This window comes from Pelophylax lessonae (assembly GCF_965119305.1).
Source record: "Pelophylax lessonae genome assembly, chromosome: 3".
NCBI classification, from domain to species: domain Eukaryota; kingdom Metazoa; phylum Chordata; class Amphibia; order Anura; family Ranidae; genus Pelophylax; species Pelophylax lessonae.
Window position 1 is genome coordinate 198,592,954 of NC_138770.1, and position 19,249 is coordinate 198,612,202.

Below are 19,249 nucleotides of genomic sequence, written 5' to 3' on the forward strand. Positions count from 1 at the left end.
TGCCCATAAATGCAGCCTGTTCAGTGCCCATCAATGCAGCCTGTTCAGTGCATGGGGATTAGAGAGAGGAGAGCCACCGGATTACACAGACGTCACCAGTGTGCAGGTCCAGGAGTTGGGACTTCATATGACAGTGGCCACACCGGGTAAGCTCGACCCCCCTTCCCCTCCAAGGCAGCCTAATGGGCCCAGCGGCCCTGGGTGCCCCCCCCCCCCGCCCCAGCTCACAGTGCACCTGCCCAGAATCAGCCCTGCAAAGCGGGGACAAATCTGGGAACAGACTTGGTCTGGGAACAGTGTCCTCAGTCCAGGGACTGTCCCCGGGAACGTCTGGTCACCCTATCTTACATAATGAAGTGCTTTCAGAAGGAAAACACAATACAATGGATTAATATTCTCCAACTGCAGCCTGTACTGGAGATAGTAGGATCCTCAACAATGGATCACCTGCCTGCTAATGCCCCTTAAAGGGCTTTTTCGGCTGTTTAACATCAACTGAGAGAAGCCTGTGTAGGAAAAAGCAGGACTCTCAACAGAGGACTGCCAGTATGACATTCAGCCTGGAGCTACTGCCCCTCCAAACGGAGGATGCAAGAAACAAATTGCTTGGCTTTTTAAAATAAATCAGGATTATCCTTTGAACACCAACCAAGAGGATTCTTAACAGGAGAAAGCAGGACCCTTAACAGAGTAATGCTGGTATGACAACCAACCTGAAGCTACTGCCCCTGCAAAAGGATGGTGCAAGAAAATAATTGCTCGGCTGTTTAAAAGAAATCAGGGTTATCCTCTGAACCCCAACCAAGAAAAAACTGAACAGGAGAAAGCAGGACCCTCAGCAAAGGGCTGCCAGTATGACACTAAGCCTGGAGCTACTGCCCCTCCAAACAGAGGGTGAAAGAAAAAAATAGCTCGGCTCTTTAAAATAAATCAGGATTATCCTTTGAACACCAACCAAGATGATTCTTAACAGGAGAAAGCAGGACCCTTAACAAAGGATTGCTGGCATGACACCCAGCCTGAAACTAGTGCCCATCCAAAAGGAGGGTGCATGAAAAAAATAGCTTGGCTCTTTAAAAGAAATCAGGATTATCCTCTGAACAACGACCAAGAGAAACCTGGACAGGAGAAAGCAGGACCCCCAGCAGGGGACTGCTAGTATGACCTACTGCCCATCAAAATGGAGGGTGTATGAAAAAAAATGTTCATCTATTTCAGGGCCGTAGATAAGGGGGGGGGGGGGTTTGAGGTGTTCAAACCCCCCCCCCCCCCCAGAGCATCCTGCTAAAACTGAAAAGCGTCTCTGCCCTGCTGCCTCTCAGGGCGCCAGCACCGCTACAACAGGCAGCACAGCAGTCAGCATGGCGAGTGGAGTGGATGCAGAAGGTCGGGATTGATGTAAGGCACACTGGCACAGGCACTCAAGTCATTCTGTTACGGCCAGGCTGTGCTGGGTTCCTGAAATAATAAAATAGTCTGGTGCGCTAAATTCAAATGATTACTGATAGGTGATAGACCACAAATGTAACAACCTGTGATAGAAATAATGCAATTTAACAATTGGTGTAACAGTGGTGCTGCCCACAAACGATAAAAGATAGTGACTGTGAAGTACCCCCAAAAAAGGGTGTACTAACAACCAATAAATCAATAACACAATGTGCACTGATATCACAATATAACAAAATATTGACTAAAGTGATTCCCACTAACAAATAAAAAAATGTAAGCATGAGATACCCCAAAAGAGGGGTGTGATCAAAGTCCAGTGAGTGGTGTCCCAAATTAAATGTCCAACACCTTAAAGTTCTGGATAAACGATAAACACGAATGTCTTCAAGTGATGAAATGAAATTCTATGGTGAGTATTCAAAAGCAAAAGCGTGACTGATTCATATATTGTGTATCCCACCACCTTCAGGATTTACTTCTTACCAGCAGGTGGAAATATAAGGGCAAAAAACAGCCACCCCCAAGAGTGATGACTCCCTGTGCAGTAGGAGGGATTGTGCGCTTCTTCACACTCCGCGGAAGAGATACCAAAATAGCCTCTTACCAGATGGATGCCATTCTGAAGCATATATCTGCCCCTTTAAGGGTCTCCTCCGGTCTGTCACGGTGGATCAACGCTGAAGGAACTAAATCTGCCGGACCTTCAGAGCGCAAGTGCCGCTGGTGTCAGTGGCTGCATGCAGGACGAATATTTTTTATCTAAGTTAAAAAGTAGAGTATACTACTGCTTTAAAATCAATCTTAAAACTGCATTTCCTCGATTCAGAGCTGTTCTGTTCACTCACTGCTGTCAAAAAAAAAAGAGCCTCTGGCAAATGTTTATCAACAATGCGAAGGCTGCTAGATAACTATAAACACAATGTTTTACAATGTATCAGTTCATTCTTTTAGATCAAAGGAATGAACTTCCTCTTATGCGATGCATACTAGCTCATTATGCCTTTGTCTTGCAGGGTTTTTTTTTCCCAGTATACAACAGCTTTAAAGATTAAAGAGGAAGTAAACCCTCCTCAGGAAGTTGTACCTATAGGTAAGCATATATTAAGGCTTACCTATAGGTACTGTAAATATCTCCTAAACATGTACCGTTTAGGAGATATTTACATTTGATGCAGCCAGTGACGTCACTGGCGCATGCGCTCTGAAGGAACGGCCGCTCGTGCCGTTCCTTCAGAGCCCTGTGCCGTGACCGTCGGCTCCCGCGCGCGTGCGCGGGAGTGACGTCACCGCGGCTCCGGCCAATCAGATGGCCGGATGCCGCGATCCCGGAAGACGGGCGACTGTACATGTCGCCCGTCATAGAGGTAAGAGAGCGGCGCGGCGAGGGCTCGTTCTAAGGTAAGTATTTGATAATGAGCTAGTATGCGATGCATACTAGCTCATTATGTCTTTATCTTTCAGGATGTAAAGAAAAGAAAAAAAAAAATATCGGTTTACAACCTCTTTAAGTGGCGGTTCACATTTGTGCAATGCGGGAACGCTGCGAATATACAGCGTGTTCCCGCATCGCATCCGCACATCTGGCAGTTCACACTGCCATATGCGATACGCTGGAGCTGTCAATTAAAAGTTAACGACACCCCCAGTTGAGATCTCATATCGCAGTGTGATCTGAAAGGTCGCACAGAATCAGATTGCACTAGTGTGAGCCCCCATGTGATCCGATTCTGCTGCGGACCAAAAAAAGGGTCCTGTGCGTGCTTTAGTGCGATTGCGGTGCGAATTCAGCCATACAAACTGTATGGCTGAATTTGCACCGCACAGAGATTGCGTGTAATTTTAGGAGCAGTGCGCTCCGAATTACATGCGATCTCTGTGATCGCACAAATGTGAACCTGCACTAAGGGTCCTTTCACATGATGCGCCGTCCAGTGAGGTCCGTTCCCTACTCAGCAGTGATCGATCCGCTGATACCCATTGAGCAGGCAGGTGACAGCTCTGTCTCCGAGCTGTGTGCAGAGACTGAGCAGTCAGATCACCGCTCTCCTCTATGGGGGAATTGGATGAGAACGGACCGCCTGTCCATTCTCATCCAATCCCATCTGATCCGCTGGACGGATGGAAAATAGGGTTTCCATCCGTCTGGATTTCATGGAGAGGATCGGATGCGGAGGCCAGCAGGTGTCAGCGGACATGTCTCCTCTGACATCTGCTTCCACATAGGGATGCATGTAGGATCCGATCAAATCCGCCTATAAAACTGACAGGTGGATCTGATCGGATCATTCATGTGAAAGGACCTTTAGCCTTTTTCTGACACTTATTGCTTACAAGTTAAAATCAGTCTTTTTTGCTAGAAAATTACTTAGAACCCCCAAACTTTAGATATACTTTTGTTTGCAGAGACCCTAGAGAATAAAATGGCGATTGTTGCAATCTTTTATGTCACGCTGTATTTGCGCAGAAGTCTTTCAAACGCAGTTTTTTGGGAAAAAATACACTTTAATGAATTTTAAAAAAAAACTAAACAGTAAAGTTAGCCCAATTTTTTGTATAATGTGAAAGATGATGGTATGTCGAGAATCCTGATCTTTATTCTAAGCAAAAAAATGGTGATTCTCATTTTATCCAGAATCGTGCAGCTCTATATGAAATGCTTGTAATTATACTACAATAGCGATGGGCTCTGGCGTGTTTGGATCGTACCCACCAGGAAACTGTCACTGCACACCGCCAATCATAGGCAGTGAGGCATTTCCTGACCGACAGTTGCACATACACACGTTGCCTATGATTGGCTTGATCCGAACAAGCCCCAGCCCATTGCTATACTTCAGTATACAGTACCATAGTATCATCTGACAAAATGATCTAAAAACACTGAAGCAGCAGACTTTGTGACAATTAATATTTGTGTCATTCTCAAAACCTTTGTCCAGGGCTGTATATATCAGTGAGATCTCAGCCATAGATGGAGTGTTGTTGGGAGGTTGTGTGTGTGATCACAGGGGAGGGGTGTGTACATTTCAGTTGTAGTGATGAACGATCCCGCTGTCACCTCTCTTCCTCCCGCTATCCCAACCTCACCTAACCAGCTCGTGAGCCACACCCCCAGCTGTCATCTCCTACGAGACTGCATCCAAGCCCCGCCCCCAGACAGTGCCAGCCGATTAGCTCCTATTAGGAAATCTGAGGCTGTGTACAACGTGTAAGGTACAGCAGCACGCTAAGTAACTCATGAACCCGCGCATGCGCCCTATCCTCCGGAGTCCCCCTCTCTCCCTCCTTCCTCCAGCTTTTTCCCGCACTGAGCCGCTATCCTCACGCTCACCAAACCAGCTCCACAGCCACGCCCCCCAGCCGCCATCTCCACGGATACTGCCTCCGAGCCCCGCCCACAACTGCAATCCCTGCTGTTTCCCTGTTTGAATCCTTCATTTAGCCGCCGCTTACTGTTTCCAGGGCAACGGCCTGGGCTTCAGCGTCCGCTGTTACCATGCCAACCCAAAGAGCAGGCTTCTTGGCCCAAAGCAGGAGGTCAGAGAGAAGTAGAAGGCAGAACAGAGCGGAGCACGGGAGAGCAGCTTGTGGGACACCATGGCCAACGAGGAGGGCTCACTCATGAAGCTGGAGGCTGTCATCCAGGTGAGGGGAGAGTGCTGGGAAGAATGGGGTGTCATATACAGTGCAATGATTTTACTGTGTCAGGGTGAATGCTGTGGTGAGCAGATACTTCAGGAGCCTGGATATATGTGTATGTGTTTACAGATTGCTAAAGTGACCATTTACTGCATGCAGGCGCAGGTTTCCACACATTGCATGTAGGGCAGTCTGTATATCTCAATGTGCTGCCCTATGCACCAGAAACACTCAAAACAAACCCCCCGACTCGTTTACAAAATGGCACTGAAAAGCGCGTGCTGAGGTACCACAAGGGAGCATGCAAAAACCTGCGCATTGGCAGATGCATGAGGGCGCCATTAAAGCGGTTGTATACCCCGCTTTGTTATTATTACCTACAGGTAAGCCTATAATAAGACATACCTGTAGGTTAAATGAATATCTCCTAAAGTTGCAGCAGTTAGGAGATATTCACCCTGCATGCAGCCATTGGCGTCAGCGGCGCATGCGCTCTGAAGGTTTGGAATATTGTGCTAGAACTTCAGAGCTTCTTGCCGTAACCGAGGGCGTGCAGCTGTAAGTGGCCGGAGCCCGCGAATCCAGAAGAAGAGGCATAGACGTACGCACAGGGTGTGCCTGGGCACACCCTAATCGTCCTATGTGGCGCAGATTCCCCCTGTTTAGACCCTAAAAATAATGTAAAAAAAAAAAAAATAAATAATTTTAAAAAATGTATAAAAAACGACAGTCACCATCCACTGCCCTACTGACACCACTCTCTGTCTACGGACACTGTCAGTATATATACACTTGCACACACATATGTGTTTGAGCTTTGGGGTGCACACCCTAATGCCATAGGCTGCGCACACCTATGGCCAGAGGAACATGTCAGCCCCCTCAGCGGTGACAGTGCACCACTGCGGGGGCTTCGTTCTAAGGTAAGTATTTCATAATGTGCTAGTATGTTATGCATACTAGCACATTATGCCATTGTCTTGCAGGTTTTTTTTTTTTGTTCAGGGTATACAACCAATTTAAGAATGAATGGGGCCCCCACACCTCTGCTAAAGGGTAGCATGTTTCTGTGTGTTTCCAGAGAGCATGCACATTCCCCATACACAGAGACAATGCATAAAGTATTGTTTTCAGGGGTGTCAGGCCACACCACACCATTGCAGGCTGGACTTTATTCCAGCACAAGTTGTGAGCGAAGTAGGATCTCACAACACGGCTGCAATAAATGGCACTGTATTTTATACCACTTGACATTTCAATAAAGGTCTCTAAAAAAAAGTAAACATTGTATCGTGCTGGGATGGGTACATCAGCTCTGTGGCTCCCAGCACACATCAGGGGCCCGGTGTTCACTGCAGGTCACTGGGGTGAATGAACACTAAAGTGGACCTGGCAGTACTGTGCAAGGTCTTTACACTCTGTCCAGGGTGGATTTGATTTCAATCAAGTCGATTTAAATCACTAGTAACAAGGCTTCATTTAAATCAACTCGATTTAAATCATCATTTTTAAAGAACAACTGTCATCTCTGTCCTGCAGCGGCTCCTCTGCTGACCCACTGTTGACTCACCGACAATCCCATTCACTTTAATGGGACGGCTGGTGATGTAGCAGTGAGACAACCAGGTGAGATTGGTGGCAGCAGCAGGTGAGTGGAAGACCGCTAACGTGATGGATCTGAAATGACAGGTGATCTTTAAATGTAATTACTGTGCACAAATTGTAGCTGTAAGCAAGAAAGTTCTATTTTATACCAACCTGACCCTCATCTTCAGCCTGTGGCACCTTGGGTGTCCTTATACTTTTTCCAGCCAGATCCTGGGGAATAAACAGCAGCAGAAATCTCACCACAAGAACACACTCATCCAACAAACTAGGGCAGGGGTGTCAAACTCAATTTTATTATGGGCTGCATCAGCATCATGGTTGCCGCCAAAGGGCCAGTTGTATCTGTAAGAATATATAAATGTATCTACTTTTTATGATGATAAATAATTGCCATCATTTTCATCATTTTAGACCAATTTGTATTCTGCTACATATTTTTGTTAAAAAAATCCCAATAGGTGTATTTTGATTGGTTTGTGCAAAAGTTATCACGTCTACAAACCAGGGGAAAGATTTATGTAATTTTTATTTTGTTTTTAATTTTTTTTACTAGTAATGGTGGCGATTTGTGATTTTTAGTGGGGTTGTGAAATTGCAGTGGACAGATCGGACCCCTAACTGACATTTTTGACACTTTTGGGGGGACCAGTGACATCACTACAGTAATCAGTGCTAAATATATGCACTGTTACTGTAATAATGGCACTGGCAGGGAAGGGGTTAACCTAGGGGTGATCAAAGGGTTAAGTGTGAGCCTAGGGGGTGTTTTCTAACTGTATGGGGGAGGTACTTCTGGAATCAACACAGAGACCTGTGATCCTAAATAGGAGGATCACAGGCGCTCTGTGTTCATTCCAGAGAGAACAACGGTCTGCTGTGTTTACAACAGCAGACCGTCGTTCTCTCTCAGCGGGGAGCGATCGTGGGTGCTCTGCGGCAATCGCTGCCGCCGGTCCTGTGTCCCGTGGATCGGCTTCCTAATGGGAGCGTGTGCGTGCCTCCAGCAGCGCGCTCTCACGAACCGCCGTACAGCTGAGCCAGTCTGCCACAGTATATCTGCGGCGGGCGGTCGGCAAGCAATTATCGCCCACCCTCTGAGAACCTACATATATGCACCATGTCCATGGGTAGAGGTTAAAGTGATTGTAAATGTTCTTTCTAAAAAAATAGAAAAATACATTGCAAACAGGTATATATTTAATGGAATTTCACAGAGCTGCCCCGCACCTCCCCTTCTCGGGTACCCTGCTGGCGCGCCTAGCTCTCCGCTGAGTGCCCACCATAGGCGCACCTAGCTCTCCGCTGAGTGCCCACCATAGGAAGCCACTGCTCCCTTGACACTGGCTTTGCATGACAGCAGTAGGAGCCAATGGCTCCTGCAACCTCAGCAAAGTCAGTGAGTCACTGAAGTGAGGGGAGAGAAGAGCTGCAGACGTGCACAGTTCTGGATCAAATGAGAGCTCAGGTAAGTAAAAGGGGAGTGAAGGGCCATGCTGATGCCTAAACATTTCTTACCTTAACCACTTCCGGACCGCCCGCCGCAGTTTTACGCCGGTACTTGAGGTTAAATACCAGTGTTATGGCCTCGGATAGCTGACATAACCCTGGTATTGTATTTTCTTACAGGGCGGGCGGTCCTCTTTCACATAAAAGCGGTCCCAGTGGCTGATTCGCTGTGGGATCACTTTTATGGGCGGCGGGAGAGGTGTCCCTCTCGCCACTTCCTGGTGCTTTTCCCCGCTTACCGGAGCTGTCAGTAGCGGGGAAAACGATCTGGTCCTTTCAGGTCCCTGGCAGGAAGTCGAGTGAGGGCAAGATGGCTCCCACTGGACTCTATGGCCTTAGAGAACCGGAGCTACGACGCTTCCCCCCAACAGACTTAAAGGGCCCATTTTTTTCTTTCTGAAAAAAAATGACTTTTTTTTTTTTTTGCTTTTAAGGGTAGATGTGAGATGTGAGGTCTTTTTGACCCCAGATATCACTATAAAGAGGACCTGTCATGCCTATTTTATATTACAAGGGATGTTTACATTCCTTATAATAGGAACAAAAGTGATCAAAACATTTCTTTAAGACCGCATTCACACTGGTACGACTTGGACCTCGACTTGTCAGGCTTGTCAGGCTGTCACGCTCCCATTGTGTAGTACAGGAGCCGTTCTAATAGGAGCGACACAAGTCGCTCCGACTTAGAAAAAGGGTCCTGTACTACTTCGGGGCGACCTGGAGGCGACTTGCATTGACTTCCATTATATGAAGTCCGTGCAAGTCACGCCGAAGTCGCGCTGCACGCGACTTCACAGGTCGCCCCCTAAGTCGGAGCGCCCTAATGTGAACCGAGGCTTAAGGGACAGTGTAAAAATAAAATGTAATATAAATAAGAAAAAAAAATTTAAAGCGCCCCTCTGAGCTTGTGCACAGAGGCGAACGCATACGCAAGTCGCACCCACATATGTAAACGGTGTTCAAACCACACATGTGAGGTATCGCCAAGCGAGAGCAATAATTCTAGCCCTAGACCTCCTCTGCAAATCTAAACTGGTAACCTGAAGACTTTTTTAAAGCATCGCCTATGGGGATTTTTAAGTACCAAAGTTTGGTGCAATTTTGAAGCATAACATATTGGATATCTATTAATTCGGCGTAACATTATCTTTCACATTATAGAAAAAAATCCCTGTTTTCTTTTTTTTAATTCAAAAAAGTATATTTTTCCAAAAAAACTGCGTTTGTAAGACTGCTGCGCAAATACGGTGTGTGACAGAAAGTATTGCAACAATCTCCATTTTATTCTCTAGGGTCTCTGCAAAAAAAAAAAAATGTATAATGTTTGGGGGTTCTAAGTAATTTTCTAGCAAGAAATACTGATTTTAACTTGTAAACAACAGGTGTCAGACATAGGCCTGGTCTTTAAAGCGGAGTTCCACCCAAAAGTGGAGCTTCCGCTCATTTGCTTCATCCCCCCCTCCGATGCCCCATTTGTCACCTTTCAGGGATGTGAGTCTGAAAAGGAGGGTCGCACATCGCTGGTATCATCCACAAGAGACTTTATTGGAGACTGCTCAGATAGAACATTGTATTGTGTCTAAGCAGTCTCCAATAAAGTTTCTTATGGATTATATCAGTGGTGTGCACTGGCACAGAATTGTATTATTCTCTTAATAATTATAAGCAGACATCTAGAGCACCCCACCCCCCTTACATTAGATGTGAAGAGCCCCCTCCGCCATCAGAAGGCAAGAGTCCCCACCTTCTCCCTTCTGCTGCTATTGGGAAGAAGCTGGGGGCGGAGTTGAGAGCAGAATTGCAGGGTATGGAGAAGGACCAGAGGAGGGCTGGAGTAATTCGCCTGAGTCTGCTGAATGCTGAGACTAGGGGAGGCAGAGACAAAGGGGTAATGTGGCTGTATAGAGAAGCACAGGATCTGTAGGAGGCCTTTTGTCCCCCTCTCTGCTGCCAACTGCTTAGATAATGGGGGAATGGGGGAGGGGTTGCCGCAGCTGCAGGACAGGTCTGGAAGGCCAGATAAGGCCCACAGGTCTTGTGTTTGACAAATGCAGACTAGTGTATCTTTTAGCGGGATTTGGCCTCCTCTACATTCTTCAGGAATCTTTCCGAAATTATGGTTTTGTCACACCCATCAATGCAGAAGACTGAAGGGGGGGAGGTGAGTGAGATAAGTATTAAGCTAACTTTTTACTTTATAGGTACACATTAAGGTGACCATAAAATATACAATCTGATTGTACAATCTCCTTTAGATCTATCACCAAATAGTACACAGGTCTGTCTGATTTGATACAGACTGAATGGATTGTTTAGGTGTGTCCTTCTATTACATAGTTTTGGAAAATCTGAAGGTGTATGTACAGAGATTGTACAATCAGATTGTATCGTGTATGGCTAGATTAACACCCAGTAATATCCAGTGATGTTTAGGTGGGTGGGGGTTCAGACAGTATATGTTGATCTTACATTGTTCTGCAAGGTCAGCTTTAAAGGGCATCTAAAACCAAGTGATGACCCATATTAGGTTTTCATTGCTGTTATATCCCCACTATGGAGTTCCTGCTGACCATTGTCAATGGGACAGAAAGTGAGGGGGAATTCCAAAATATGGAGTTTACACTGGAAAAGGCACTCAAGGGAACTTGTTACAGTGACAACTGTCTAAAGATCACCCTACACAATACAATGTGACCTGTACAATCTCTGTTAGATCTACCAACACTTAGGGCCTGCCGGATTGGATACAAATTGATTACATAGGTTTGGTAAATCCAATGGAAATTGTACAAAGATTGTACAGTCAGATTTTTTTGTTAAGTAGTGGATGTTTATGGATCATTTTTTTTGGAGAACATGGATATTGTTTAGTTTCATGTTAATTAAGGAAAAAAAGCATGTTTAACCACTTCCCGCAAACTCACATCTACGTTATCTGCAATAAGTGGTTGTACCGGGGTGATGCCTGCAGCTAGAGGCATCATCCCGTTCCCATTTTATATAGCCGGCGGTCAGCTTTCAGGCGGTAACAGCCAATGCGGCTCGGGAACCGCTCGGTCGTTACCCCAGCGAGCAGAAAGGAAACTGGTGGACAACTGGTCACACCAAGCTTGTGTCTAGCCTGTGTCATATTATTCTCAGCTCCAGCCAGACCAGGCAAACTACATACACCTAAAGATAAGTGAAACATTTCAAAACAAAAGTGGCATCTATTTAAACTGTTTGCAAGGGTTTCTAGGTTACTAGAAAAAAAAATCTAATGAAATCATATAAAGGAAAACAGTTTATGGATAGTGGACTCTAATGCCAGTGGCAAAGAGTCACATGAGCGTTGGGTATTAAAGCCTTGCTGAAACGACTCTTGATGTGTGGTCTCTCTTCCATTCACTCAAGTGCTCCAAGAAACAAAAAAAGCTCCACATAGTGTGATAACGTCCAAAATTATGATTTATTAAAAAGTAAAAAACGTACATTTTCCATGTAAATAACAAGCATTCAGATAAGATCACATGTGTCTCGAATGGGCGCAATATTGAGAAAGAAGCTCACTCCAACCCCACGTACGTTTCGTCCACCTGGACTTCATCTGGGGTTTAGCGTTGCACTGTTTATGGTTTTAGCGGTTTTAACAATATAGTTGTATCGTAGTGCCAGCAGCTGGTTCAATAATATTTTTTAGTAAGCGCAGAAATTAATAATGACATGCTCTCTATATAAGCAGCACACCACCTAGGCCTGGGTGCAGTAACTAACTAAAGTACTAATGGAGACTGATTACCAGAGAAGGCTACCATCATGGACAACTTACGACTGCAGTGCAGGAAAACATTTCTGAAACTTGGTTAATAGGAATGTTTTAATAGCAGTCAATCTGATTTATTTTCCTGTGCTGCACTGGATGTTAGATTGTTATGGGCAGATAAGGCAGACCTCTCCCTGGGCACATGATAAATAAATTGCTGGAGTTGGAATCACTCTTGCGCCACACTGGAGCTTTACAAGGATAAGTAAACATAATAACCAGTAATGAAAGACAAATGGCTATTAATAACGTGCTACAGTGGACATAAAAGTCTAACTAAACTAAGATGACTGCATAGTGACATCATTTAGCCACTAGAGAGGTGTTCATCTCTATCATTGAGCCCTCGTTCACATTGGAGTGATTTGTCATGCGATTTGACAAGTCAAATCGCATGATAAGTCACAGCCTATTGCCGTTCCAAACGGTGCGACGCTGACTTTGCGGCGCCACGCCGATTTGCAAAAGTAGTTCCTGCACTACTTTTGCCGATTTCAGGTGCGACTTCAATAGACATCTGTGCATAAAGCTGCACAGATGTCTTTCGAGTAGCACCTGAGATCACACTGACCTGCTACTTTGAAATCGTGCTAGTTCATGTGAAGTAGCACGATTTCAAAGTAGCATCAATGTGAACCAGGGCTAAGACTGCTTTCACACTGAGAAGTTTTTGAAGAGCTTTTGCGTTAAAAAAAGCCTCAGAAAAGCTCAAGAAAAATGCTTCCCTTTAAATTGTATGTATGTGTTCACACTGGGGCGTTGTGCTTCCATTGCAGTGTAAAAGATCCCGCTTGCTGCAATTTTGGAGCATGATTGGTCAGTTTAAAAAAAACACCCCAAAAACATACCTTCCCATTGAAAGCAATAGGAAATGTGGCAAAACTGCTGTAAAAACATGGCAAAAACGCACCCGCGATGTGTTTTGTGTGGTTTTTGAGTCACATGTCCTTTAAAAAACGCACTGTAAACGTGGTAAAATCGTACGTTTTTTTTCTGCGGGTCAGCGTGAAAGTAGCCTAAATGTCCAGATCCATGGCTATTTTTTTTTTTTTTACCATTAGAAACCAAGCCACATGGCCTCCATGTCCTGCCCTCTTGATGGAGAAGATAGGAAGGTACACCTGTAGTACTTTTTATTTTGTTTATTTAGTGGCATATAGCTTATCTGACACATATGTCTAGGGGTGTTAATTGAATACAGCGGGCCTGTGTACAAGATCAGAAGTTGGGCTCCCCTTACTCAAGAAAAGTAAATTCCAATGCCACCAATTAGGTTGAGGAAGGGAGATTTTATTTACACTGTGATTCTATAACCTCTCTTTTCCTCGGCTTCATAGGAGGCAGGGTTATTTATTATAAAACAGCCCTCATCCCAGATTCAGTGGTGGTAGTGTTCATTGTGCACAAACCACTCCGGTTCCCCCACTGACCCCGCCATTAGTGGCAATGGGCAAGTCAAAGTCAATACTTTAGAGCAGGGGTGTCAAACTCAATTTCATCGCGGACCGCATCAGAATTATGGTTGCCCTCAAAGGGCCAGTTATATCTGTAGGATTAGATGTTCAGAGCATCCCACACCCCTTACACCCTTACATGGGATTTCAAGAACCCCCCCCCACCATCAGAAGTCAAGAGTCACCCAGCCTTCCTTACATCATAATGCACCCCCTTACCTTGCGCTGCTGCCAGGAAGAAGATGCGGGTGGATCTGGGAAGAAGTGCAGGGCCTGGAGGAGAACCAGAGGAGGTCACTCTGGAGTCAGCCTCCAGAGTCTGCTGAATGCTGAGACCAGGGGAGGCAAAGGCAAGGTGGTGTTGCAGGGTGCATGATCTGCAGGAGGAGTTCTGCCCTGCTCTCTGCTGCAGACTGCTGAAAAGGGGGTGGGCAAAGATGAGCCTTTCTGCAGCTGCACAGAGGAATGCAGGATCTGGCAAAGGAGTTCTGTCCTCTCTGCTGCCTACTACAGAAGGTGGTGGCAGAGACAAGGGGGGGTGTCACAGCTGCAGGAGAGGTGCGAGGGCCACATGAAATGGCCAGGGGGGCCGCATTCGGCCCGCAGGCCTTGTGTTTGACACCTGTGCTTTAGAGGCTCCATGCTTTACAACAGTGTTTCTCAACTCTGGTTCTCAGGGCACACTAACAGGCCAGGTTTGCAAGAAAACTGAAATACATCACAGGTGATGTCATTTACTGCTCAGTGATTGCAGTATTCTAGTCTGCATCTCCCCAAGGTAATACTTAAAATCTGGCCTTTTAGTGTGCCCTGAGGACCGGAGTTGAGAAACACTGCTTTACAATGACTCTTCTAGCAGCACCTGCTGGCTCAGACTTGCTCAGATTGCATTCATTTTGATGCAATACCTCTCTTGTCAACATTCACAAATAAACTACCTGCATGTGGGCAGCTTTGTGTGTAATTCTATCTGCAAACATAGATTATTATGGGCTAATTTATATTTTAAAAAATTCAAAGATTAGCATTTACATGTATACATTGTATCATATTAGATGTAGAGTGCAGTAGTCACTAACTAAAAAAACTACTGAATAGATCCTTATGAGTTCCCCAAAACCAAGGGACTTGAATACTGTATGCAAGTTCTTCTAGTGAAACTGAACACTGACCCACCCCTTGAACCTCATTATTGGGAAATGAGGTAATGATTTTACAGGTCATATAACCAAAAACAAAAAGTAGATCATCTGCATACTCGGCTACCGTTTCAGGGTTCGGGCTAAGAGGTCCGAAATACCTGAGAATGGCTCTAAGACAAATTTTTCCAGCGCCAATCGGCAGCCTTGACTCATCCCATCACACAAATTGAACGAGGTGGATGTTGTGTCATTAATTAATGTCTATGAGACTTTCCAACATCTCATGTGTGTCCCTAGGCCTAAGTATTATAGAATATGTTTTCATGAACTTCCAATCAAATCTATCAAAGGCCTCTTTGGCATTAGTAGGAAAGAGGATGGTGGAAGACCTCTGCATGGGATTGTATTATCTTTAGCTTCTCTACACTGAGTAGTAGGGGGAGGAGCCTGCATGTCGGACGTCACGTCCTTTCCGGACCATTGCGGGATTTGAGTGTTATTCATGCACTATTGAGTGCTTGTTCATGTAAGTGTTTCTCTGACAATACATTTATTTTACTATTAAGCGGAGAACATTAGATCTTTTCCTTTCTGCCTTATATGTGCCCGTGATTACATGAGAGTGGAACCTGGAATCCGTTTGTACTTCTGTTGGGGAACTACCATCCTGATACCCCACTGTGGGGACAGCTGTGTGAGACCCGGGGTGATTCTTGGGTCTTAAAGTGAGGTGAGAGGCTACTCTAGCTGGTGGTGGTTGTGTCCACGAGTTCACGGAGGTGGTTTACCATAAGGCTCGGTTCACATATATGCGATGCGGGAAGGCTGCGAATTCGCAGCCTGTTCCCGCATCGCACACGCACCCCCGGCAGTTCACACTGCCATATGCGATACGCTGGGGGTGTCAATGTAATCTTAACGACACCCCCAGTTTGATCGCATATCGCAGTGCGATCGTGCAGTTCGCACAGGATCGGATCGCACAAGTGTGAACCGCTGTGCGATCCGATCCTGATGCGGCAGCAAAAATGCCTCCTGTGCGTGTTTGCTGCGGGTGCGATGCGAATTTAGCCATACAAACTGTATGGCTATACTCGCACCGCACAGCTGATCGCATGTAATGTCGGAGCAGTGCGCTCCGACATTACATGCGAACCCCGCACACGCAGAAGTGTGAACCGGGGCTAAGTCTTCTCATGGGATCTTTATGATGGATTATCACGATTTAATTGCACAAGCATATGTTTGGCACTTTTAAAGGACTTGGTTCTGCACTATTTTTTATGTATATATATATATATATATATATATATATATATATATATATATATATATTCATATATTTTCTATGTATTGTCATTTGGGTTTATACACATATTTTATGGTGTCTGGCGCAGTACTGTTATATTGTATTTAGTTTGTTTATGTGAAGAGTGAACACATTTGGTGTATGCAGCCGGATTGGGATTATTTCTCAATTATTTTTGATTAGTTCTCACTATTTTATTAATAGATCACATTTACACATTTGTATCATTTTTGCGCTGGTAGTTTTTTTCATATTTTAATTTTAAAACCCACCTAGTCCAGATACATTAATCACTGAACCATGGGTTTAGTATTTTGGTAAATAATTTCATTTCTACATTTAAGATAGAATTTGGTGATAACTCACACATTAGAAAGGGTCCTTTTCTTTCTTTGGGCATAACCGTAATGGGCGTCCATTAGGACTCAGTGGGCAATTGAGCCCCATCAAGAACAGAGGTATAGTCTGGCTCCCACTAAACTTCAGAAAGTGGCTGCATAGATGGACGATCTGTTGTTTTATGTGACCAAATTGACCATATCATTCCTAAATCTGAAGGCAAAGTTCTCCCTGTAGAGCGCCTTTCTAACTTTTTAATTAACTGACCAAAGTCAGAAGGCCTGAACATTTCTTTACCAGACCATGTCAGCCATCAGCTCAAAGGCAATTTTACCTTTAATCGGGTTAACTTGGTTATCAGATACTTAGGGACAAACATCCCAAATGACCTAGCACAAACCTACATGGTTTATTTTCTACAAATCCTATCCTGTATAAAAAAAAAAGAATGAACACAGTGGTAAAAAAATATGTTTAATGGTTTGGTAGAAACAGTATCTTGAAAATAATAGATATGCCTCTGGTGTTTTATCTTCTCCAAGCTTTACTGGTCCACATTCCCCCTCTTTATAATGATACATCGTGCTTTTGTATCCGGTGGGGGCCTCACTGCAGGTGTATTTTTTTCTGCTGCATGGAATTAAACCTAATAAACTCTACTTACTTCTAATCAAGATTATCATAAAATTAAAATTTTGGCCTAACATGAACCGATTCTGCATATCCAGAACTGCCACCCACCCATGCTGGAATTGTAATAATTGTGTGTTGGCATTCCTTGTGCTATTTCTTTTGTATGTCTTAACCAGGAACAGAAAGCTCACCAATAGGATCTTCCCTATTTTCCTCTGTGTCAGTTATACTGTTAGTGTAAAAATAACAATGCATACACGGCTCTTCTGTATATCAATAAAATAGATAAAAGTGGTAATCATTTGTGTTTTATTATTATTATTTGTTAAAGAAATAGCTTGATTTTCATTCAGACTGGACTGCATTGTTAATTATATGATCATAAATTCATATATTATCTTCTTGTAGCAACAGATTGATTAAAATATGGAACAATGTTTGATGGTGGATACAAGATCCTTCCCTACCTCTTTCTTTCTTTTCTTGGGGTTTTTTTTTCCCCTTCTCTCCTCTCTTCTTTCATCTTTCCCTTGCCGGCTAGACTCTTCTAGCCAACATGGATGGACTGTTGCTCTTTCCCAAGTAGAGGAGCCTCAACCTTTGTTAATCTGGTTGCAGTCTTCGGGACAAATTTCTTTGTAAATACGATGTCTTATTACATGTACTGCAATAACTGTTTTCTTCAAGTTATATTTTTGCTTGCCCTTGGGCTTTCACATACCAAAATGTTTATGTCTTGGTTACAGTCAATATCTTGTTCTCACGCATTGTTTGGATTTTGTACCTGTAACATAATTTGCAATAAACTTTTATTGTGAAAGAAAAAAAATGTACTGCAGGTAAAATTACTGTTTTCTTGATGTTTGCATTTCTTCCATGTATGTCCAGCAGGGGGCAATGTTATCCTTTATTTGGCAGTACTAATTCCTTGTTGGCAATAGATAGCTTCAACTACTTTAGTTTACACATTTACGTATTGATACCACTATTATTAGTTGATTAACTTTCTGTAGCAGCTTTGTTTAGTCCCTTAAGCCCCGTACACACGTACCGATGGTCGGCTTACAAATGTTCCTCTTTTCTCCCCGGGATGTCGGTGTCTGCTGAAAAGTGCAAAGACAGCACAAGGACAGCACAAGAATTTTGTCCGCCGACTGCAGAAGTGATGTCATGTAATGGTTAACTTTCCCTGTGTTTTCTATTTTCTGAGCATGCCCAGTCTTGCAAATCTGCGGTCTGTCGGCCGAATTGTGTACTGACAGGCGAACAATCGTCCGTTCTGGTGTCGGCATACAAATATTTTCATGTTTGCACGAAAGACTTTTGTCCGCGGATTGTGCGCAGACATCTGTCGGAGGCACCATACTAACACGCGTACAATCGGCAGATCCTTCGTCCACCGACGTTTGTATGCCGACGATCGGTACGTGTGTACGGGCCTTTAGTCCCTGTAATTTCAGTGCTCAATATGTGCACCTTTTACAGCTTAATCCACATGCAGTAAATGAACACCCACTATTCTCACTTGAACAGCAAAGACAGGCAGTAAGGGAAAAACAAAAAAGAAAAAACAAATGCAAATAAAAAAGTTCATACAGAGCCTTGAAAAAGTATTCATACACCTTGAAATGCGTCTCATTTTGTCATGTTACAAACAAAAACATAAATGTTTTTTATTGGGATTTTAAGTGATAGACAAACACAAAGTGGCAGATAATTGTGAAGTGAAAGTAAAAATGATAAATGGTTTTTAAATTTTTTATTACAAATATCTGAAAAGTGCAGCGTGCATTTGTATTCAGCCCCCTTTTCTCTAATGCCCCATTACTAAATCCCAGTGGAACCAATTGCCTTCAGAAGTCACCTAATTAGTAAATAGAAAGTGGTGGAAGGAGAAAACAAGCACTCTGAGAGGATAAACTTACAAGGGTCTAATAAAGTACTTAATCAGCTGTTAAAGGATCATAGAACGCTGATACAATTCATGAAGGTGGAACTTACATGTCCATAAACAGTTAAAGGGTATTCAAGTCCATAATTGGAGTATGGAATCCCAAAAAGTCACTGTGCTATAAGGAGTGATGTATGTAAACTGCAATAAGGGCCGAGACACAGGGAAATCAATTCTGTGGATAGGAACAAATAGAAAAACACACAGAGCGCCTTAGTGCAGTATTTAATGATGACAATGGAAGCACAGAATGTAGTAACTCACATAAAAAGTTAGGTATCAAAGGCTTGTGATGCCTCCGGTGGACCGTGGAGGGAGGCTGTAAGGTCCAGGTGTCCCAGAAAGATGGATGTAAGCCCCCGATGAGATGAAACCGGTAGACGAGAAAGACGGGCCGGGCGTCTTCCGGGTTCA

At 44.2% G+C, this 19,249-nt stretch overlaps 1 protein-coding gene across 1 annotated transcript in view; it reads left to right on the forward strand.

Annotated features, from left to right (window-relative positions):
- Nucleotides 1-4,731: 4,731 nt before the first annotated feature.
- Nucleotides 4,732-19,249, forward strand: part of LOC309551030 (uncharacterized protein) — a 181,951-nt gene continuing 167,433 nt past the window's right edge. Inside the window, exon 1 of the mRNA XM_082251472.1 lies at nucleotides 4,732-5,097. Within this exon, the coding sequence (XP_082107598.1) occupies nucleotides 5,050-5,097 (48 nt within the window). The 5' untranslated portion in view covers nucleotides 4,732-5,049. The remainder of the gene's footprint in view (nucleotides 5,098-19,249) is intronic.